Source organism: Saccopteryx bilineata, chromosome 2, assembly GCF_036850765.1.
Source record: "Saccopteryx bilineata isolate mSacBil1 chromosome 2, mSacBil1_pri_phased_curated, whole genome shotgun sequence".
Classification (NCBI taxonomy): domain Eukaryota; kingdom Metazoa; phylum Chordata; class Mammalia; order Chiroptera; family Emballonuridae; genus Saccopteryx; species Saccopteryx bilineata.
Window position 1 is genome coordinate 248,491,401 of NC_089491.1, and position 23,323 is coordinate 248,514,723.

At 49.8% G+C, this 23,323-nt stretch overlaps 1 protein-coding gene and 1 long non-coding RNA gene across 6 annotated transcripts; one reads left to right on the forward strand and one right to left on the reverse strand.

Annotated features, from left to right (window-relative positions):
• The first annotated feature begins 894 nt into the window (after nucleotides 1-894).
• LOC136325463 (uncharacterized) lies at nucleotides 895-23,095 on the forward strand. 5 transcript variants are annotated; one of them, XR_010729258.1, is made up of 5 exons: nucleotides 895-2,086; nucleotides 10,310-10,374; nucleotides 16,946-17,094; nucleotides 17,664-17,759; nucleotides 20,444-23,095. It is a non-coding gene; the product is annotated as an uncharacterized lncRNA (long non-coding RNA). The 5 variants fall into 5 exon arrangements; XR_010729256.1 differs by lacking the exon at nucleotides 895-2,086 and adding an exon at nucleotides 9,281-9,831; XR_010729255.1 differs by lacking the exon at nucleotides 895-2,086 and adding an exon at nucleotides 9,281-9,831 and having other exon boundaries at nucleotides 16,969-17,094.
• Nucleotides 2,081-2,920, reverse strand: LOC136325462 (protein FAM246B-like). The gene has a single exon (XM_066259917.1). The coding sequence runs from the start codon at nucleotides 2,879-2,881 to the stop codon at nucleotides 2,159-2,161; it is 723 nt and encodes a 240-aa protein (XP_066116014.1). The 5' UTR covers nucleotides 2,882-2,920; the 3' UTR covers nucleotides 2,081-2,158.
• Nucleotides 23,096-23,323: the final 228 nt, after the last annotated feature.

Below are 23,323 nucleotides of genomic sequence, written 5' to 3' on the forward strand. Positions count from 1 at the left end.
AGGACTCCTGCACGCCAGGCCAACGCTCTACCACTGAGCCAACCGGCCAGGGCCTCAACCTCTCGCACTATTATCACTACTCAGGTTAGCCGACCACGCCCAGCTGTGAGTCTGCGGTGCTCTGGACAGCATTCAAGGACATCATGCACATTGGTCATGCGCAGGTGGGGCTGATGCACGCGCACGCGCACGCGCACACACAAGCAAACATGCATACCTGTCCTTCCGACTCCCAGCAGCTCGGCCATCAGCGTGGCCTGGTTCCAGACTATGCCCCACGCTGGGACCCCGGGCTCTCGTCCTGCACCCACTCAAGAAGAATTTGCAGCAGCCTCTCCTGGGGGAGGGGGCCGTAGGGTCTGTGCCGCAGCCCACCCCCCACCTGACCCCAGCCCTCCAGTTCAGGGATCCACTGGTTCTGGAACTCCACTGGAGTCTGTCTGCCTCCCCGTTTCCAACGGGGATCCACTGGTTCTGGAACTTAGCCTGTGGTTCAGGGATCCACTGGTTCTGGAACTTAGCCTGTGGTTCTGGAACTTAGCCTGTGAAACTTAGCCTGTGGCCCCTAGAATCCAGAAGCAACCTTGTTCCTGCAATAAACCATGCACAGAGGGGCCTTGGTTTCATGTGGCTGGGGACACGAGGGTGGGGGGCTAGTACACATTGCACCTCCCACAGAAGTGGGATCCCTACCTTAAACCCACTGAGGCCTTAATGTGCCTATTCATAAAAGGGGAACACCCTGACTAACCCTATCCTACCCTACCATAGTCTCAGAACCCCATTCAGGACCCCTAGAGAGAGAAGTCGTCCCTACACATATGTCTGAATCCCCTGGTCAGATGGAAGAAAAGCTAGCAGAATCTAAAAACATCAGCTGCTAAAGCTCGAGATTACATATTTTATTTCAAAATTGAACTGGCCCCAATCCCGGTCACTGCGAGCTGTTAAATGAAGACTCCAGATAATGTTTCCTGGAGACCAGGAGGTGAGAAGCACTGCCTCCAGAATCCACTTCAGGCTGCCATCTGTCGATCCTGGCCATAGGGATAGCTAAAACTGCATGTAGATGACACTGGGAGGTTAGGCTGTGGAGTCTCAGTGTACATGACACTTTCTGAAGAGACACTGACATTCAGATGGCTGCCTATGGTGAGGCTAAGTGCAAAGATAAGTATCCTGGGTGTCACTGTCCAAAGTGAAGCTAAGAATGCAGGTGTGGCCTGACCAGGTAGTAGCGCAGTGGATAGAGCGCCAGACTGGGATGCGGAGGACCCAGGTTCGAGACCCTGAGGTTGCCAACTTATCTGGTTTGAGCAAAGCTCACCAGCTTGGACCCAGGGTCACTGGCTTGAACAAGGTGTTACTCGGTCTGCTAAAGGCCTGTGGTCAAGGCACATATGAGAAAGCAATCAATGAACAACTAAGGTGTCACAACAAAAAACTGATGATTGATGCTTCTCATCTCTCTCCGTTCCTGTCTGTCCCTATCTATCCCTCTTTCTGACTCTGTCTCTGAAAAAAAAAAAAATGCAGGTGTGGCTGCTGACCAGATGTGGCTGTGTCCAGGCCATGCTGTTCTATGGGGGGCTGGGGCTGGCAGTTAGTAGAGTGAAGTCCAGTCAGGACTGTCCAGTTGGTGGCCTGTGGAGTGTGAGTGACATTGATCAAGTGATACTGAGTCCAGGTGACAATGTCCCAGCAGCCCATGTATCTCTGGTGTCTGCTGCTTAGTGTGGGTCACACTCTTTATCCCAGTGCGTGAAGGCCTGCCTCCTCCCCAAAACGCTTAAAGGGAGGGCGGGGGACGACCTTGCAACCTCGTTCTAGTCCAGGAGTCCATCCTGCGCAAGCCCTTGGCTCTACGCCGAAGCTGATAAACCTCAGGACCAAATCTTCCCCAGCTCTAAGGCCAAAAGGGGCTCCACGCTTCCTCCAGCCCGAACTCAGCCTCCAGAAGTGACCACTGCGTTGAGCTGTCCGCACTCCCCAGACGCCATCTGAGCCGCCATACCCGAATACCCGAGCGCTAGCACGTCGGCGTCGGAGAACTCTTCCTCTCCGAACCAGGTCCGCGAGGTGGCAGGTTTGTCCATTCGCCCCTCCAGCCAGTGGCGCCTACAGCACTGCGCCTGGCCCACCCTTGGTGCAACCTCCCTCAATCCCCGCCACCCTGCGGGGCTCCGGGGGACACTGGCGTCTTCTTGAGGTTCTTCCGGGCCGAGGCCCGGTTCGCGCCGCTGTTGACGGGTCCGTCTGAGGCGTCGTCGGTGGGCCGGGTGACCACAGCCAGGGCGTTCACGGTGCCGAGAGCCCGCAGCAGGGCGGGGCCGCGGGCCGCGGCGCGGGGGGCGGCACGGGGCTCGCGGCGGACAGGTGGACGTGGCGATGGCTGGGGCGGCAGCAGCGCACGCAGGGCGACCAGCTCAGCCCGCAGCTCTGTGCGCAGCGCCTCGAGCCCCGCGCCTAGCTCCGCACGCACGGCCGCCAGGCCCTCCTGCAGACGTTGCTCGCTCACCTCCAGGACGCCGGCTGGGTAGGTGGCCCCGAGGCGTGGTTCCCCGCACACCGAGCACACAGAGCCTCGGCTGCGCGTGTCTGCCCGCTCCCCAGCCCCCGCTGCTCTGGCCCCTGCCCCCTCTGCTGCCCCCACGCGTTCCACCAGCCGCAGTAACCGGGGAGCGTCGGCCCGTGCCTCCATCTCAGCCCGGAGCTGGCCCCGCAGGCGAGCCAGGCGACCGGCAGCGCGGGCTTCTTCAGGGCCCAGCCCATTGGGTTGAGGCGCCGGATCCCGCCGGCGGTCCACGCCGCACCTCAGTGCCTCGCTCACGCCGTATGCGCTGCGAGCCTGGGCCCACGGACGCCGGGACTCCGCCGCCATGCGCGTTGTTGTCCCCCCAGCCAGCGCCTCTAGCGCGCGCCTTGGCCTGGAGCCCCAGTCTGCAGCCTAGCAACCGGGGGGGGGGGGGGGGGGCGAGCAACACGCGGTGGAGAGGGCCTCCGGGAGGGCTGTGGGAACATCCGAGAGGCCTCGAAGGATCCTGCCTGCAGCCGGGAGAACCCCAGCAAGGCTGAGACCCACGTGGCAGGGCCCCAGGGGACCCTGGAGGGGGGGCAGTGGTGCAGACTTCAGTGTGTTGGACTTGCGGGGGGGGGGGGGGGATGTGCTGTCATGTGTTACAACAAAGGGCTTGGACCAGCTTCTGGGCAGAGGTGACAAGGTGTGGAACAATGGTTGCAGAAGCCCAGTCTCCAAGACCAGAGTCAGTAACCAAACTGATAATCTCCATCAAAGGGGAAAGCAGATGTAGTCAGGGACCCAGCAGCCCTCCTCACTGGCCAGAGCCACCTCCTTCCATATCATAGTCTAGGCCACTATTATCTCTCTACTCCGTCCCCTACAGTCCACACACAGCTGCAGAAATCCATCCTGTTATGGGCACTTCCATTCAAGCTCTGCAAGGTTCTTGCCACTGTGTGCTGGCCTCAGAAGGCACTGGAGGTCCCAGCCCATCTCACAATGTTTGGCCACATCTTTTTTAACCTCCTCTAACCCAACAACCTTCCCTATTCCTCTGGGTCTTTACTTGGGCCAGTTTTCCTGCCTGGAATGTCCCCTGCACACCCCCACTTGCCTGGCCAAACGCATTCATCCCACTTCTGTATGCCAGCCTTCCTTGACCACCCAACCCCAACCAGGTAACTCAAGTCCCTTCCCCAGAGCACCCCTCACAGTGTAACCGATTTTTTTTTTTTTTTTTGTATTTTTCTGAAGCTGGAAACGGGGAGGCAGTCAGACAGACTCCCGCATGGGCATGGGCCCGATGGGGATGGATCCACCCGGCACGCCCACCAGGGGTTGATGCTCTGCTGCAACCAGAGCCATTCTAGCACCTGAGGCAGAGGCCACAGAGCCATCCTCAGCGCCTGGGCCAACCTTGCTCCAATGGAGCCTTGGCTGCAGGAGGGGAAGAGAGAGACAGAGAGGAAGGAGAGAGGGAGGGGTGAAGAAGCAGATGGGCACTTCTCCTGTGTGCCCTGGCCGGGAATTGAACCTGAGACTCTTGTACGCCAGGCCGACGCTCTACCACTGAGCCAACCGGCCAGGGCAGTGTAACTGATTTTATGTTCTGTCCACCTGGATCTACAGAAGGGTGCCTAAGGACAGGGCTGGATCATGTGGTACTCAATGGTGCTAATCATGCTGAATATTGGATGAAGGAGCCTAGGGCTGAGGGTCCTTGGTAGAATGCACCTCCTCACCCCCTTTCCCTCCCAGCCAGGGCAGCCCGTATACCTCCTCCGCCTGGCATTTAAGGCCCTTACGGCCATCCGTGCTGCCTTTCCAGCCCTGCCACCTTCTACGGAAGCCCCTCACCACTGCACTGTGTCCTTTTTCACCCCGGTGTCTTCACATATGCAATTTTGCTTATCACAGGGCCATAGGTAGTGCAAGCTGTGGGCCCCTCTGGAGGGCAGTATCCCTACCCAGCATGTTGTTCACACTGCGCCCTAGGGGCTAGTTAGGACTCTAGGTGCCATGGGGCCTCCCCAGCAAATTGTGGAGAAGGAGAGCCTGGAGTGGATCCAGGCTGTGCTGGGATCCCAGGGCCCACAGAGGCCTAGCCTCTCTGCAGGGGTGTGTGTGTGTGTGTGTGTGTGTGTGTGTGTGTGTGTGTGTTGTAGTGGTGGGGAATACTATGGACCCCGTTCCCCAGCAGACCTGGCCCCAGCCACTGTAAAGAAGTCCTGAGTCCCCTCTATTTGTTAGTTCATTCATACACTCATTTATTCACTGCAGCCTGTCTCTCTGGAAGGTACAGGGAAAGTGAGAACTTGGCCCTCTGTCAACCCCTGACTGTCCCATTCCTGATGAGTCACCTGGCCTGCTGGGACATCCAGGATCTGGCTCTGCTGATCCCTCAAGCCTCATTAACCATCCCCTGCTCCTCCCCCAGTAATTAAAATACTGCTGACAAAACAGCTGTGGATTCTCTCCTCACCCTGCAGCAGCCAGGCTGTGTGACCCGTGGGCTCTGGCCTCTCTGAGTCAGATTGAGTTCTCATCTGTGAAATTTAGGAGAGCTTCAGAATAGGTTAACAAGGAGGCCAGGAGTGTAGGAGAGAGCTCAGAAGATTTACTGTGGCTCTAAGAGCCTAGAGGGGCAAGGGTGGGCTGCCAGGGTCCCTGGAAGCCTGGGCAAGTAGAGAGGCTTTGTTGTCTCTGTGAGGCGGATGGTAAGGGGGAGGGGGAGGTAATAGGAACAAAGCCTTTGCAGTAAAGAGTTAAGGTTCCTGCAGGGTCTACAGGCTTGTGGTAGAGGGTCCCAAAGCCACACGTGGGGAGAAGATAGATTGCATAGGAGCAAATACAGAGTTGGGGAGAGGCCCTGGGGACCCCAGTGGGTCCTGAGGAGGGCTGCAGCTGTATTGGTGAGGAGGGACAGGCAGGTTTGATCAACCTGACCCTGAGCCCCTGAGGTCAAGTGCAGTGAGGGGAGAAGTAAGTTTTGACCTGGCCTGAGCTTCATAGATGGAGAGGCTGGGGCAAAGCTTAGGACTGGAGGTGAGGGGATGGGTTAGGGAGTCCTTGCTGAGGCTGGCTGGTTAGAGTGGCGGTAGATGTCCCTACAGGGCAAGAAGCAGGGACAGAGATTCTGTGGGGGTGGTATGAAGAGAGGCTTGCTTTCTGGTTCCTCCTGGAAGCTCCTTACAGCCCAGCCTGCCCAGTGGCTCTCTCTGCACAGAGGAGCTGACTGGGATCCAGTGCAGAGCCCAGCTCCTTCCCAGTTTCATTGCCCCCTCTTTGTGCCCAGGACCAGGGGCCAGGCCTGCTAGGGGTGGGGAAGCAGGCTGTGTCTGTGAGAAGCCATTAGCACAAAGGAATGTCCCCAGCCTGGCCCAGTGCATTCAGGCCATTAGCGCCTTGCCATTCATTAACTCATTAACAGTGGGGAGCCTCAACAGGGCAAAGGAGAGAAAGTCCTGGGGCTCTGCCTCAGCCTAGAGATGAGGTTCTGTAGGCTTGCTCTTAAGTTAAATTTGTATGTAAGTTAGAACAAGTACACTTACCTATTAAATGTAACTCAGATGTTTGTCTTAACATAGTATTTATTTTTACCTTTCTGTGTATATAAATACTTAAACATTTTTAAGTCTACAGAACCTATCTTGTTTGTAACCCAGGGATAGCATATATGGTAAGTCCCCAAGTTTCAATCATCTGACTTACGTACAATTCATACTTACAAACAGAGCACCGTAAGAGCTATTGGTGATCAACTGCAGTTGGACATCAGTAAAAATGATATCATAGAGTTACTCGACTCCCATGGCAAAGAACTAATGGATAAAGACCTTATGAAACGAGAGCAGCAGATGATAGCATTTAGGGAAGAAAACAAAGAACTGGAAACTCCAGAACCAAAAACATTTTCTACAAAAGAGCTAGCTGAAGCTTTTCATCTCATTGAAGCAGGAATGACAAAAGTTAGAGGAGCAAGATTCTGATATAGAGAGGCTCACTAGAGTTTATCATACAGTTACCAAAGGCCTGAGAAGCTACAGGACCATTTCTGATGAGAAAAAGAAAAGCTCTGTACCTGTACTAACTTCCCTTGATGCTTAAGGCATCAAAGTGAGAGAAAGGGAGAATCATCGATTTGTTGTTCCCTTGAACTCTTTTTTTTTTGCATTTTTCCAAAGTTGGAAATGGGAAGGCAGTCAGACTCCCGCATGCGCCCGACCGGGATCCACCCGGCATGCCCACCAGGGGGCGATGCTCTGCCTATCTTGGGGCATCGCTCTGCTGCAATCAGAGCCATTCTAGGGCCTGAGGCAGAGGACACAGAGCTATCCTCAGTGCCTGGGCAAACTTTGCTCCAATGGAGCCTTGGCTGCAGGAGGGGAAGGAGAGGGGGAGGGGTGGAAAAGCAAATGGGCGCTTCTCCTGTGTGCCCTGGCCAGGAATCGAACCTGGGACTCCTGCATGCCAGCCGATGCTCTACCATTGAACCAATATGCCAGGGCCCTTGAACTTTTTTTTATTTATTTTTTATTCATCTTTAGAGAGGAGAGGGAGAGACAGAGAGAGAAGGGGGGAGGAGCTGGAAGCATCAACTCCCATATGTGCCTTGACCAGGCAAGCCCAGGGTTTTGAACCGGCGACCTCAGCATTTCCAGGTCGATGCTTTATCCACTGTGCCACCACAGGTCAGGCAGGGCCCTTGAACTTTAAGGTAGCAGAATCAAACCCTGACTCTCTAACATCAGTTTCATCCTCTCCAACAAGTCTATCATCTTCTGCATCATCCAAGATTGTTTAAGGTTGTATTTGAAATTTTTAAAGTATTTATATGCACAGAAAGGTCAAAATAAATACTATGGTAAGACAAACATCTGTCTATGTGGCATTTAATTATTTTGTCTTATTTGCACTTATTTTATTTATTTATTTATTATTTTTTTTACAGAGGCAGAGATAGACAGGGACAGACAGACAGGAATGGAGAGAGATGAGAAGCATCAATCATTAGTTTTTCGTTGCGCGTTCCGACTTCTTAGTTGTTCACTGATTGCTTTCTCATATGTGCCTTGACCGCGGGCCTTCAGCAGACCGAGTAACCCCTTGCTGGAACCAGCGACCTTGGGTCCAAGCTGGTGAGCTTTTGCTCAAACCAGATGAGCCCACCCTCAAGCTGGCGACCTCGGGGTCTCGAACCTGGGTCCTCCACATCCCAGTTCGATGCTCTATCCACTGCGCCACCACCTGGTCAGGCTCTTATTTGCACTTAATAGGTTAATGTACATGTTCCAACTTACATATAAATTCAACCTAAGAACAAACCTACAGAACATACTTCATATGTGACCTGGGGACTGCCTGTACTGGAATTAGTTATCTGCATTAATTATATGTACCACTTTTCTCTGTATTTGTCATCTATTGCTGTACAGCAAATCACCCCTATTAGTGACTTAAAACAACAAACTTTTGTTATTGTATAGCACGTCTGATTATCCTGTGTTGTTCTGGCTCAAGATTTCTCATAAGGTTGCGGTCAAGATGTCATCAAGGGCTGGAGTGTCCACTTTCAAGATCAATCCCCTTTGTGGTGGCAAATTGCTACAGGCTGTAGGCAGGAGGCTTCAGTTTCCTTCCTTCCTTCCTTCCTTCCTTCCTTCCTTCCTTCCTCCCTTCCTCCCTTCCTTCCCTTCCTTCCCTTCCTTGAATGAAAGTAAGAGAGAGAGAATAATTGATTTGTTGTTCCATTTATTGGTTGATTCTTGTATGTGCCCTGACCGGGGATCAAACCCGCAACCTTGGTGTATTTGGATGACACTCTGACCAACTAAGCTACCCAGACAGGGCCAGGAGGCCTCAGTCTCTTGCCATGTGGACCTCGCCATAGACTGCTGGAGTGTCCTTAGGATGTGGTGTTGGGTTCCCAAAGACTGAATGATCCAAGAAAGCAAGGCTGAAGCTGCAGTCAAAGTCTTTATGACTGAGCTTCATGATACACATACTAGCATTTCCACAATATTCTTTTTTGTTACACAAGTCAGTTGTATTCATTGTGGGAGATGCTACACAAGGGTCTAAATACTGTGGTGTGCTGATGCTGGCTGGGTACAGCTTGTGGCCAAATCTGAGCCTGGGGTCCACGTCAGGGAGGGTGGCAGTGTTAGAGCACTGTATCAGGCTGGGCCACTACCCAGACCCGCTTTCCTTAGCTCCTGAGTGTGGACAGAGGTCACGGCCAGGCCACCTGGTCTGAGAGCAGAGCTGAAGCTTTACCTCCTCCCTCCCCTCCCTCCACGGGGGCCTCAAGTGCCTCTCTCTAGAAGAGGCAGGGTCCCTAGGCAGGGCCCCGGAAACCTACTGGCAGCACATCCACCACCTCTAGCGTACCTAGGGGCGGGGACCTGAGCCTCTCCTTCAAAGATGGAGGTGGGCCAGAGCCAACCTGACTCCACCTGTAGACACCTACACAGATATGACAATTCCACGTTCCCGGGCACCTTCCTTTGAATAGCTCTCCAATTAGACACACGCAGCAACCGGGCATGCATCCACGAACGGACATAGACATACTCAAGATATTGCCGCAATGGGGTGCGCGGGGCGGGGCGGGGGGGGGCGGGGAGTGAGTGTCTCTTCTCTGACCCTAAAACTACATTTTCCAGAAGGCTGTGCTACACGCTCGTCCGGATTGTGACGTCAAAGCAGCTTTGGTACTCCGACGCCGTCTGGGAAATGGAGTCGGCCGAGAGTGCGGCTGAGAGTCTGGGGATTAGTAGTTCCTGTCCGGCTTGTGCGGGCTCCTTTTCCCGCGGCTGCTGTCCCGCTGCCCCTTTGTGGCGGGCTCTTCCTTTGTGACGGTCTGCTAGGTCGCACATCCGTCCGACTGCCGGTCGGTTTGTCCGTCCGCCCCGGGGCCTTTATGCCGGCCGCGCTCAGCGCCCGCGGTCCCCGGGAGGAGTGTGTGGCAGACTACCGGGGGGCCCGGCCATGGGGCGTGAGCGCTGCCTGGAGTGCGGGACTCCCGCTGAACCTCCCTGGCCCCGATCGCGGCGGGGCGCAGGGCCAGTGTGACCGTGCAACCGCGAGTACATGCGCGACCCCGCGGGGCTTCCCTACAGGCCGCTGTCCCTGAGCCTCCGGAGCATGACCCGCTCTCTGGGCCTGGTCTGGGGCACAGGTAGCTGCAAAACTGCCCACACCTCGGGGGACGCTGCGGAGGGGCGCCATTGAGACTCCCTGCCGCGAAACCCCAGAGAGAGGTACAGCTTCGTTCTATGTCTGTGGATTTGTATTTGAAGAGACTGAGGGTGAGTTTTTCTGTTAACAGTTCCTATACGGAAAACCCAGAAATGGGAGCTACAGGAAACACTAATGAGTCTTACCTCTGCACTGTTAAGCAAGCACACACCTACACAGAAATTCATACAGAATGATTCCATTAATATAACGTTCAAAACCTGGCGAAAAATAAAATGTTTTTAATTTTTTTCCCATTGATTTGAGAGAGAGAGAGAGAAGCATCAACTCATTCCATTTAGTTGTTCCATTTAGTTGTGCACACATTGGTGGCTTCTCCTGTGTGCCTTGACTGGGGATCAAACCTGACCTCTGCTGGTGGGGGTTGACACTCCATCCACTGATCCACCCAGCCAGGGCGAAAATAATTATTTTAAAGCTGACAAAAAATGAGCATTTAGGTGCTGGGTAGGGTTGGGGAGTCCTCTCTGAACCACAGTTCTGAGCCCCACAAGAGCAGACGCTCATGGCTTCCTTCTCTTTTTGCAGCGTTTTCTGGAGAAGAGGACATGTCCGAGGCACAGGTGACACTGAGGACTTTGCTTTCTGTGCAGGTGTGAGTCAGGGAGGGCATGTGTATTCTCTCACTTAGAGCATTGACTGTTCTGATCTTTACACATTTATTTATTGGGGGCATAATGGTTATTTACAACCCATTTCTATGAACTCCTTTTTAAATTTTTATTTATTGATTTTTTTTTATTTTTATTTTTGTATTTTCCTTAAGCTAGAAACGGAGAGACAGTCAGAAAGACTCCCGCATGCGCCCGACCGGGATCCACCCGGCACGCCCACCAGGGGGCGACGCTCTGCCCACCAGGGGGCGATGCTCTGCCCCTCCTGGGCGTTGCTCTGCCACGACCAGAGCCACTCCAGCGCCTGGGGCAGAGGCCAAGGAGCCATCCCCAGCGCCTGGGCCATCTTTGCTCCAATGGAGCCTCAGCTGCGGGAGGGGAAGAGAGAGACAGAGAGGAAGGAGAGGGGGAGGGGTGGAGAAGCAGATGGTCGCTTCTCCTGTGTGCCCTGCCCGGGAATCGAACCCGGGACTTCTGGACGCCAGGCCGACACTACCACTGAGCCAACCGGCCAGGGCCTATTGATTTATTTTAGAGAGAGAGGAAGGAGAGAGAAAGAGAAAGAAACATCAATTTGTTGTTTCACTATTAATGCATTAATTGATTCATTCTTGTTTGTGCCCTGACTGAGGATTGAAACCCCAACCATGGTCTATCAGGACAATGCTAACCAGCTGAGCTACCTGGCCAGGGCTGAATTCTTTTTTTTTTTTTTTAAGTAATTAAATTTTTTGCAGAAGTAATACATGCACAGAATTCAATTTCAAACATAAAAACGGTGACTAGAAAAGTTCAAGTGTCCTATTTCTGCCCCTAACTACCCAGTTTCCTCTCCAGACCAGTCCTTGTTCATTCTTTCAGTGATGATTGTACACACGCAACCATGAGATTATATCCTTTGTCCAGTTCTTTTTAACCCAGGTATTGGAATGCTAACACACAAGTTACTGCTTTGCTTTTTTTTTTATTGTGGTAAGATATATATATATATATAAAATAAAATTTGTCATTTTCACTAATTTTTAGTATGCAATCCAGTGACATTAATTACATTGACAATATTTTGCAACCATCACTATCTATACAGTTATCATCATCCCGAACAGAAACTCTGCACAAGTTAAAAATTACTCTGTTTTTAACATGTAATATATGTTGTAGCATATATCAAAACTTTATTCCTTTCTATAGTGAATAATTTTTCATTGTATACATAGGCCACATTTTATTTATTCGGTCATCTGTTAATGGACACTTGGTTTGTTTTTACTTTTTAGCTACTGTGAATAATTCTGTTATGAATGGTAGTGTACAAGTATCTGTTTGAGTCCCTGTTTTCTATTCTTTTGGGTATATATACCTAGAAGTGGGACTGTTGGGTTATGTCTTTAACTTTTTTTCATATATAATATGTTTTATTCTTGGTAGCCATGATTAGTGTTCTTCAGATAAGACCATAATCAAGTATTGGGCAAAATATGTATTCAACAATATATTTTTCATTACATTATCCAATTACTGAAAGTTTCTGTTATTTCATTCCTTTTTCTGAAAGTAAAAAATCAGTACATAATATATAATTTCAGTCAGCCTCCCTGTGAGATCTTTCCAAAGGACTTGACTTCTTTCCTCAAGTACATGATTAAAAGAGGCCCTTTGTCTTTAATATATTTAAAGCGTTTAACACTAAAAGCCTTACATGCAGTCCTTTAATTATTAATGTGTAAAGGGAAACGGTCCATTCTGAAATCTCTACATAAGTTATTAGAGATAACTTTACCTCTGTACCTTTAAAAACGACTTTGTATTTTAGATACCGAATTTCCAAGAGGAACTGATCATAAGACTTACTCAGTAGGATATGGATAAATGAATTGCTTAGTCATAAAGATTCTTAATTTGTCATCATGTTGGAGTTACATATTTAACCCAGAAGCAAAGAATCAATTTGCAGCCAAACCAATGACACTATAAGTCTCTATTTAAATCTTTATTTTCTTCTTCTTTTTTTTTTTTTGGTATTTTTCCGAAGCTGGAAACGGGGAGGCAGTCAGACAGACTCCCTACCGGGATCCACCCGGCATGCCCACCAGGAGGTGATGCTCTGCCCATCTTAGGGCATTGCTCTGCCACAATCAGAGCCATTCTAGCGCCTAAGGCAGAGGCCACAGAGCCATCCTCAGCGCCCGGGCAAACTTTGCTCCAGTGGAGCCTTGGCTGCGGGAGGGGAAGAGAGAGACAGAGAGGAAGGAGAGGGGGAGGGGTGGAGAAGCAGATGGGCACTTCTCCTGTGTGCCCTGGCCAGGAATCGAACCCCGGACTCCTGCAGGCCAGGCTGACGCTCTACCACTGAGCAAACCGGCCAGGGCCCCTATTTAAATTTCTAAATCAATTTATTACATCCAAAGCCTGTTGCTCACATAGGTAGGAATTTTAAATAAAGAACAATTTATTATTTTGTTGATTTATATTGCATACTTATCCTTTCCTGACTTCTCTTGTTCTCTTTTTTTTAATTTATTGATCTTAGAGAGGAAGGGAGCGAGAGAGGCAGAAACATCAGTCGGTTCTTATATGTGCCCTGAGTGTGGATCAAACCCACAACCTTTGCATATCAGGTTGATGCTTTAACCCAGTGGTAGTCAACCTGGTCCCTATCGCCCACTAGTGGGCATTCCAACTTTCATGGTGGGCGGTAGCAGAGCAACCAAAGTATAAATAAAAAGATAGATTTAACTATAGTAAGTTGTTTTATAAAGATTTATTCTGCCAAACTTAGTGAAAATTTGACATAAAGTACTTGGTAAGTGATTATTATTATTATATGCTTTAACTTGCTGTAACTCTACTTTATAAATTTTATAAAGTAAAGTTACTTCCCTACTTTATAAATCACCATTACTGTGGAACCGGTGGGCAGTTAGAAAATTTTACTACTGCCTGGCCAGGCAGTGGCGCAGTGGATAGAGCATCAGACTGGGATGCGGAGGACCCAGGTTCGAGACCCGAGGTCGCCAGCTTGAGTGCGGGTTCATCTGGTTTGAGCAAAAAACTCGCCAGCTTGGACCCCAAGTCGCTGGCTTGAGCAAGGGGTTACTTGGTCTGCTGAAGGCCCGCGGTCAAGGCAGATATGAGAAAGCAATCAATGAACAACTAAGGTGTTGCAACGAGAAACAGATGATTGATGCTTCTCATCTCTCTCCGTTCCTGTCTGTCTGTCCCTATCTATCCCTCTCTCTGACTCTCTCTCTGTCCCTGTAAAAATAAATAAATTAATTAATTAATTTTTAAAAAAAAAGAAAGAAAATTTTACTACTAACAGATACAAAAGTGAACGGTAGGTATAAAAAGGTTGACTACCCCTGCTCTAACCAAACGAGCTATCTGGCCAGAACTTGACTTCTCTTATTCTTATTAATTAAAATTATTAAACTCTTAGTAATAGGTGCTTGTAGCTTTTTACTGTTGAAAATAAAATCATAATTTTTTTTTTTTTGTATTTTTCTGAAGCTGGAAACGGGGAGAGACAGACAGACTCCCGCATGCGCCCGACCGGGATCCACCTGGCACGCCCACCAGGGGGCGATGCTCTGCCCACCAGGGGGCGATGCTCTGCCCCTCCGGGGCGTCGCTCTGTTGCAACCAGAGCCACTCTAGCGCCTGGGGCAGAAGCCAAGGAGCCATCCCCAGCACCTGGGCCATCTTTTGCTCCAATGGAGCCTCGCTACGGGAGGGGAAGAGAGAGACAGAGAGGAAGGAGAGGGGGAGGGGTGGAGAAGCAGATGGGCGCTTCTTCTGTGTGCCCTGGCCGGGAATCGAACCCAGGACTTCTGCACGCCAGGTCGACGCTCTACCACTGAGCTAACCAGCCAGGGCCAAATCATAAAATTTTAACATGACTGGCGGTGGCGCAGTGGATAGAGCATTGGGCTGAGACGCAGAGGACCCAGGTTCAAAACCTCAAGGTTGCCAGCTTGAGCATGGGCTCACCAGATTGAGCATGAGGTCTCTCGCTTGAACGTGGAGACATAGACATGACCCCATGGTCGCTGGCTTGAAGCCCAAAGTTGCTGGCTTGAGCCCAAGGTCTCTGGCTTGAGCAAGGGGTCACTTGCTCTGCTGGAGCCCCCTGGTCAAGGCACATATGAAACAACAATCAATGAACAACTAAGGTGCTGCCACGAAGAACTGATGCTTCTCGTCTCCCTTCCTGTCTGTCTGTCCCTATCTGTCCCTCTCTCTGACTCACTATCTCTGTCACACACACATAAAAAAATTATAAAATTGTATTACTAATTAAAAATGATATCCTTTAAAAAATCTCAAGTGGGATAAAGCGTCAACCTGGAAATGCTGAGGTTGAAACCCTGGGCTTGCCTGGTCAAGGCACATATGGGAGTTGATGCTTCCAGCTCCTCCCCCCTTCTCTCTCTCTCTGTCTCTCCTCTCTCTCTCTCTGTCTCTCCCTCTCCTCTCTAAAATGAATAAATAACTAAAAAAATAAAAAATCTCAAGTGGTCATCTGTAAAACAATTTTCAAATGTTGGGAATTTAGGTGAGTTCACGTCTCATTGGTAAACTTACTTTGCAGATTGTACTTGTTGGATGGACTGCACCAGACGAGGGAGAACATGGGGTTTACTCAGTCAGCCCTTGTCTGACTTGCCTTAGAGAGGGTGTTTTCAGCTAGTGGGCCGGCTTTTTTCGTGGTTTTTGGTAATGTGGTAGGTGGCTGCTTAGATGGCAGTGGCTCTGAGGTAGCTGCTTTGCTTGGATCTCTCAGGCTTTCTTTGCCCTTTAATGACTTTGGTGTGGATGGCCTGTGATGTTGTGACTCAATCCTCATGCTGATCAGTCCTCTAGCCTCTGCTGCCCTTGGTCTTGGTTGGTGTTGGTGGATCACTGGTAAGGAGATGTTAATTGTGGTGAGGTAGGCACTGCCACTTGTAAGCCCCTGTTTCATGGAGAGTCAGACAAGGACCCCTGTGTGGCCTCCACCTTTGTCCCCCAGTGAGGAAGAGACACTGTTGGCCTAGCTTCTCTAGTGACTCTTCTTTCTTCCCCCTCACTCTGTTCTGACAACTCAAGGATTCAGACCTGGAAGCCAGTATTGGGAATGAGGGGCAGGAAGCTGGTCCGAGACCTTGGGGATGATGAGCCCAGGGAAACACCAAGGAGGGGAAGAACAGGAAATTCATGGGGCCCAGGACAGAGGTCTATAAGCCCCAGTCATTTAAAAAGGAGAACAATGGGGAGACCTAGGGGTCTGAGCAGGAGGGGCTGGGAGTGGGTGGGGCCATGTTGGTGGAGAGGGTGAGAAGGAAGAAACAGCTGAGGTGCTGAGCCACAGACAAGCTGTTCCTTAGCGCTATTTTACTTCCTGACCCGCCTCCTAGTTCTCTCTTGTTCACTGAGCCCTCACTAGCCTTCCTCATCCATCTGTTCATCTCCAAAATGTCCTTTTCCCTACTCTTTCAAATATAATCTTTGTCCTAAAGTTTGTAGGGATTTTATTCTTACTTTTCTTTATGGTCTTACCCCATAAATCCTTAAACAATATATTGTTCAAATTTGCATGTTTGAACCCTAACTGTATTAATCTGCTAGGACTGCCATACCAAATTCCGTAGACCGGGCGACTCAAACAACAAATTTGTTTTTCCACATTTCTAGTGGCCAGAAGTCACAGATCACCGTGCCATCAGGTTTGGTTTCTGGTGAACCTTTCTTCCCATGGCTGTTGCTGTTCTTCTTATTTAAAATGGATTATCTCCTTCAAGTTCCCAAATACTGTCACATTGAGGGTTGGGGGCTTCAACATAAAACTTTTAGGGAATACAATTCAGTTCATAACACTGAATAAATGCATACTGCGTGTATTCACCTGCAATTTGCTTTCCTCCTTGATACGGTGCCCCTGAAGTTCTCACAATTGGTGTCTGGATTGATCAGAGCTTCTAGGAGAATGTTAGAATGAGCACACCCAGTGTTAGTGTCTTGTTCTTTTTTTTTTTTTTTTTTTGTATTTTTCTGAAGCTGGAAACGGGGAGAGACAGTCAGACAGACTCCCGCATGCGCCCGACCGGGATCCACCCGGCACGCCCACCAGGGGGCGATACTCTGCCCACCAGGGGACGATGCTGTGCCCCTCCGGGACGTCGCTCTGTTGCGACCAGAGCCACTCTAGCGCCTGGGGCAGAGGCCAAGGAGCCATCCCCAGCGCCCAGGCCATCTTTGCTCCAATGGAGCCTCGCTGCGGGAGGGGAAGAGAGAGACAGAGAGGAAGGAGAGGGGGAGGGGTGGAGAAGCAATGGGCGCTTCTCCTGTGTGCCCTGGCCGGGAATCGAACCCGGGACTTCTGCATGCCAGGCCGACGCTCTTCCACTGAGCCAACCGGCCAGGGCCTAGTGTCTTGTTCTTGCTTGAACAAGACTGTCACTAGTGTTTTGTGTTCAACTCAATATAGGTTACTGGTTTCTTTGCATCCACCTTCCTCTGCCTGTGTGATGCTATGCTCTAACGTGCTGTATGTGGCGTTCCTACTGCCTAGCTCTGTTGTGTGTAATGCCTCAGGACCCACTGACATTCCAGGATGTGGCTGTGGAGTTTACCCAGGAGGAGTGAGAGCACCTGCATGCCGCTCAGAGGCCCTGTACCAGGAGATGATGCTGGAGAACTACAAGAGTCTGGCCTCTCTGGGTAAGGGCCACCATCTGCACTAGGCTGGGGGTGGGGCGTGCCAGGCAGCATTCTGGGATGAACAGGGACACAGGAGTTGTCTGCCCAGATTGCCTGCTTAGCTGATGGGAAGAGGGAGGAAAAGTTAAATAGTTTAACTGGCAAGTAATTATTTTTATGTTAGACAGCTATGTTATAGATTATAGTGAAAATATGCATGATTTTAAAAGATGCAACTGGGGAGAATTTTTAGACTTGCAGAGGCATAATGGGCTGGCGATCCTTGGAGGCCTGTGTGCACCTTCTCTGCTGACAGAGGTTGGAGAATTTAAGGGTCAGCTTCTCTATCCAAATTTTGAATCCTAAGGCCCTAGGGCCTCTGACCCATGGAACCATATTTTGATGTTTGGAGGACATGAACTTGGGGTGTTTCTGCTGATTGTCCTTTGTGTCCCTGGGCAAAGGAGGCCAAGGCTGCTCCCCTACCTCCAGATGCCACATCATTCATGCTGCAACGATCTCCAAGCTAGGGCCTTGAGCTCACACCCATCACCAGCCTCAATACTATGCTTCTTGTCTATCCTGAACAGGGTGGCAGGATTGCAAGCCTGATGTGATCTCCCAGTTGGAACAAGGCGGACCTCCGTAGATGGCGTGGAGAGACAGCCCTAGGGACCCCTCTCCAGGTGAATGGGCAGAAGGAGCCTGGGGGCTGTCCAGGAAGCCCATGATTTTTGGAAGTGCCGGTCATGGAACCTTCCCCAGGGGAAATCAGGGCTGCATGGGAAGCAGTCCCTGCACAGAGCCACTCTCTTACTCTCTACCCTGCATGAGGTCTGCCTGCCCAACACCCAGCCAGTGGGCTTTCTTCTTCCCTCCTGCTAGGTGCACTCCCCTCCTGGCACTGCCAGACATCTACCCTGTCGAGAGAAGCCCCTGAGCGGACAATGAGGAGCTTTCCCCTCCCTTTGTTCCTGTCATCCCCTCAATCACCACAGGCTGCCAGCCTCTCTTCCCCGCCTGTGTTCCACCCAGCCATCCCACTTGGATCCAGGGACGCTTTCTACCCATTTCCAGGAGTTCACACAGCTTTACTCCTCGTGCCCTTGCCTACCATGGTTTTCTTTTTTTTTTTTTTTCTTACAGAGACAAAGAGAGAGTCAGAGAGAGGGATAGACAGGGACAGACAGACAGATACGGAGAGATGAGAAGTATCAATCATTAGTTTTTCGTTGCTACGCCTTAGTTGTTCATTGATTGCTTTCTCATATGTGCCTTGACCGCGGGCCTTCAACAGACCGAGTAACCCCTTGCTCAAGCCAGCGACCTTGGGTCCAAGTTGGTGAGCTTTTGCTCAAACCAGATGAGCCCGTGCTTAAGCTGGTGACCTCGGGATCTTGAACCTGGGTCCTCGGCATCCCAGTCCAACACTCTATCCACTGCGCCACCGCCTGGTCAGGCTACCATGGTTTTCTTGACATCACACCTCAGGCATTTGCCTTCCTCTGTCCCCTGTCCATCCACAGTTTGCTCTTTCTATTTACTCTTTGAGAGGGACCAGACTGTAGTGGAATAACCCATTGCATGGCCTTGGATGGGAACACAGCCAACAAGAAAAGAATGTTTTGCCAAGAGAATTGTTTTGTGACTTGAAGGCGGGTCACTGAAACAGGTCTATGTGAACTGAAGGCAGTTGCTGGGCTTTTCTCAGTAAAACATTCCCATAAGATTTCTGTTCCTTTCAAGGTGATCCCTTGAGATAAAGAGAGGAATGTTGTGGGCATCATAGAAGCAATAGCAATTAATGCCTTTTGATATTATATTGTTATTAAGTTATCATGCAGGTGTACTCCATGTATCTTTTTTTTTTTGTATTTTTCTGAAACTGGTAATGGGGAGGCAGTCAGACAGACTCCCTCATGCGACCAACCGGGATCCACCCGGCACGCCCACCAGGGGGCAATGCTCTGCCCATCTGAGGCATCGCTCTGTTGCAACCAGAGCCATTCTAGCACCTGAGGCAGAGACCACGGAGCCATCCTCAGCGCCTGGGCCATCCTTGCTCCAATGGAGCCTTGGCTGAGGGAGGGGAAGAGAGAGTCAGAGAGGAAGGAGAGGGGGAAGGGTGGAGAAGCTGATGGGCGCTTCTCCTGTATGCCCTGTCCGGGAATCGAACCCAGGACTCCTGCACGCCAGGCCGACGCTCTATCACTGAGCCAACTGCTCAGGGCCTCCATGTATCTTTAAGTAAAAGTTATGCTTGATGTTATGCCAATTTCTCAGTAAATAAGCTTTTTAAAGTCTTGTGAATAAAAGTAGGACACAGTGTGAACTTGTGGCCATTTGCCTGAGCGAGCTGTGGTCCTTTGCTAGTCCTTGATGATTTTGTCTGCTGATCTCTCTCTCTGCGCCCTCAACTCACAACAACACCAGACCCAGTCGCCACCTGTCCTTAAGGCTCACTTTCTGCACTCTGGCTCTTCTGTGTTCCCAGCACTCTAGCCCTGCCCTCCCCTCTGCTCTCATGTCTCCACCTGGATCCTCAGCTACCCTCTGTTCTTTCTTTCATCCTTAATCCACCTGAGATGTTTCTGTTAGGCGAGCCTACTAGGGATATCCTCATGACCAGACACCACCTGCTAAACCCACATTGTGATTCCCTACTCCCTGCCACATTCAACCTTGGAGAGACTTCCCATAATCATCCTCTAGTTCACTCAGCTCCTGCTCCCTGTCTCACCTACCCCCTCACCTGTGTCAGATTCTGCATGCAACCTTTTTGCCCATTATTTGCTAACTCAGTGACTCCTAGTCTATATAACAGTGACTGTGGGTTGCCTCGGATAGCAGGAGGAGAATGGGTGGAATGGGGGCATTGTTAGAGAGCCGGTGAATTGGTGTTTTGGGGAAGTTAACTGTGGCAGCTTATAAGATGGACACACAGGGAAAAGAGGTTGTGGGCTGAGAGATTGGTGGTGACATTTCACAGTGACCCAGGCATATGGTTACTCCACTTTATACCTGTATTTCCCCCACTGCTTACTATTATAATAACTCACCTTATCTCCACCCCCTTGGCCATTCTTAGGGTCATGGTTTTTACTCTTCATTCATCCCAGAAGGGACCTCCTCCTCCTTTGCTTTACTTATCAACACCTCTATAACCATTTCCCAGTTCCCTTTCATTTCTGTCTTGTTTCTGTGCACAGTGCCTCTTGGCTTACATAACATATTTTAAATCGATCTAAGCCTCATACTTCAGTATAGGTAATCAAAGAATAAAAGTAATAGAAACATATGTGGTTTTGACTAGTTCACATTATCTGTCTCTCTAAATGGTCATATATCCTCCATTTTTTATATCTTTCAGACCAAGAGACTGGATCTAAAACTGAAGAGTCAAATCTAAAGCAAGTAATTGTTAAAGAATTTTCCCAGGGCACGATAATCAACAAAGGTAAATAGAATGGAGTCTCTTACTCTACCAGAAAAGTCCCAGAACCTCTAGGGCAGATGGCACTTGCCCATAAAAGAAGCCTGACTCTGGAGAACATTCATGAAAATAATGAATTTGAGGAAGAGTTTAGACCGCAACCAAACTTTGTTACTCAAAACAAAATCTCTTTGGGGAAAATAGTGTATGAAGATGACAACAATGACAGCAGCTTTTTACATAACCTTGATATAATTAACCATCAAGAAACCTATACAGCCTGACCAGGCGGTGGCGCAGTGGATAGAGCATCGGACTGGGATGCCGAGGACCCAGGGTTGAGACCCCAAGGTCACCAGCTTGAGCGCGGGCTCATCTGGTTTGAGCAAAAAAAGCTCACCAGCTTGGACCCAGGGTTGCTGGCTCGAGCAAGGGGTTACTCGGTCTGCTGAAGGCCCGCGGTCAAGGCACATATGAGAGGACAATCAATGAACAACTAAGGTGTTGCAATGCGCAACGAAAAACTAATGATTGATGCTTCTCATCTCTCCATTCCTGTCTGTCTGTCCCTGTTTATCCCTCTCTCTGACTTTCTGTCTCTGAAAAAAAAAAAAGAATTAAAAAAAAACCAGAAACCTATACAAGTGCCTGACCAGGCAGTGGTGCAGTGGATAGAGTGTCAGACTGGGATACCTAGGACCCAGGTTCGAGACCCTGAGGTCAACAGCTTGAGCACGGGCTCATCTGGTTTGAGCAAAAGCTCACCAGCTTGGACCCAAGGTCACTGGCTCGAGCAAGGGGTAACTCGGTCTGCTGAAGGCCCACGGTCAAGGCACTTATGAGAAAGCAATCAATGAACAACTAAGGTGTCGCAACGAAAATCTAATGATTGATGCTTCTTATCTCTCTCCGTTCCTGTCTGTCCTTATCTATCCCACTCTCTGACTCTCTTTCTGTCTCTGTAAAAGAAATAAAAAAGAAACCTACAGGCCCTGGCCAGTTGGCTCAGTGGTAGAGCGTTGGTCTGGCGTGCAGGAGTCCTGGGTTCGATTTCCGGCCAGGGCACACAGGAGAAGCGCCCATCAGCTTCTCCACCCCTCCCCCTCTCCTTCCTCTCTGTCTCTCTCTTCCCCTCCAGCAGCCAAGGCTCCACTGGAGCAAAGTTGGTCCGGGTGCTGAGGAAGGCTCCATGGCCTCTGCCTCAAGCGCTAGAATGGCTCTGGTTGCAACCGAGCGATGCCTCAGATGGGCAGAGCATCGCCCCCTGGTGGGCATGCCGGGTGGATCCTGGTCGGGCGCATGCGGAAGTCTGTCTGACTGCCTCCCCGTTTCCAACTTCAGAAAAATACAAAAAAAAAAAAAAAAAAGCACACACACTTGTATGTGTGTACAAAAAAAAAGAAAAAAAAAAGAAACCTACACAAGTGAAGAATTCTACATATATGATAAATGTGGCAAATACTTTAGCTGTGGTTTAGATCTCACCCAGAACCAGGATACTCATCCTTGAGTTAATCCATATGTTATCAGATGTCAGAAGGTGGGTGCTAGGGACAAGCCCTTCAAATGCAAAAATTGTAGGAAATCTTTCAGCAGGGGAACACACCTACCTCATACAGCATGAAAGATGCCACACTGGAGAGTGACCGTAAGAATGTAATATATGTGGGAAGTCATTCAGCTGGGACTCATCCCTTATTCTACCTCAGAGAACTCATACTGGAGAAAAACACTATGAGTATAGTCAGTGTGGGAAAGCCTTCAGCCAAAGTACGTGCCTCATGCAGCATCAAAGGATTCACACAGGAGAGAAACCTTGTGAATGTAACCAGTGTGGGAAGGCCTTTAGCCAAAGCTCACATCTTCCTATGCATCAGAAAACTCATACTAGGGAGAAACCCTATGAATGTAATCAATGTGGTAAAGCCTTTATTCAGAGGATTCAACTTACCCTCCATCTAAGAATTTATTCTGGAGAGAAACCTTATGAATGTACTGAATGTGGTAAAACCTATACTCATAGCTCATCACTGATGCAACATAAGAGAATTCATAATGGAGAAAAACCCTTTGACTATAAAGAATGTGGGAAGGCCTTTACCCAAAGCATCCAGTTTACTTTACATCTGAGAACACATACTGGAGAGAAACTCGATGAATGTACTGAATGTAGCAAAGCCTATAAGGTCATCCCTTATTTAACATAAGAGGATCCATACTAGAGAGAAACCCTTTGAAAGTAATGAATGTGGGAAAGCTTTCTGATGGAATACACACCTTACTCATCATCAGAGAATTCATACTGGAGAGAAACCTTATAAATGCAAAAAATGTGATAAATCTTTCAGCAGAAGCACACACCTAAATCACCCCCAGAGAACTCATGCTGAAGAAAAACCCTGCCTGACCAGGCAGTGGCACAGTGAAATTCAGACTGGAGAGAAATTCAACAAATGTACTTAATGTGGCAAATATTCCAGCAGAAAAGTAGGCATTCCTCAACATCAATAAATTAGTAAAAAACCTATAAATATAATTGTACGAAATACTTTATCTGTAGCATATCATGAAGTCAATAAGTACATTATAAAGAAAATTAAGGCCTGCCTGACTGAGTGGTGGCGCAGTGGATAGAGTATTGGACTGGGATGCGGGAAGACCCAGGTTCAAGACCCCGAGGTCTCCAGCTTGAGCACGGGCTCATCTGGTTTGAGCAAAAGCTCACCAGATTGAGCCCAGGGTTGCTGGCTTGAGCAAGGGGTTACTCGGTCTGTTGTAGCCTCCCGGTCAAGGTACATAGGAGGAAGCAATCAATGA

Excerpts from the sequence above, each read along its gene's own strand:
- LOC136325462 (XM_066259917.1), bottom strand. The coding sequence starts at position 2,881 with ATGGCGGCGGAGTCCCGGCGTCCGTGGGCCCAGGCTCGCAGCGCATAC.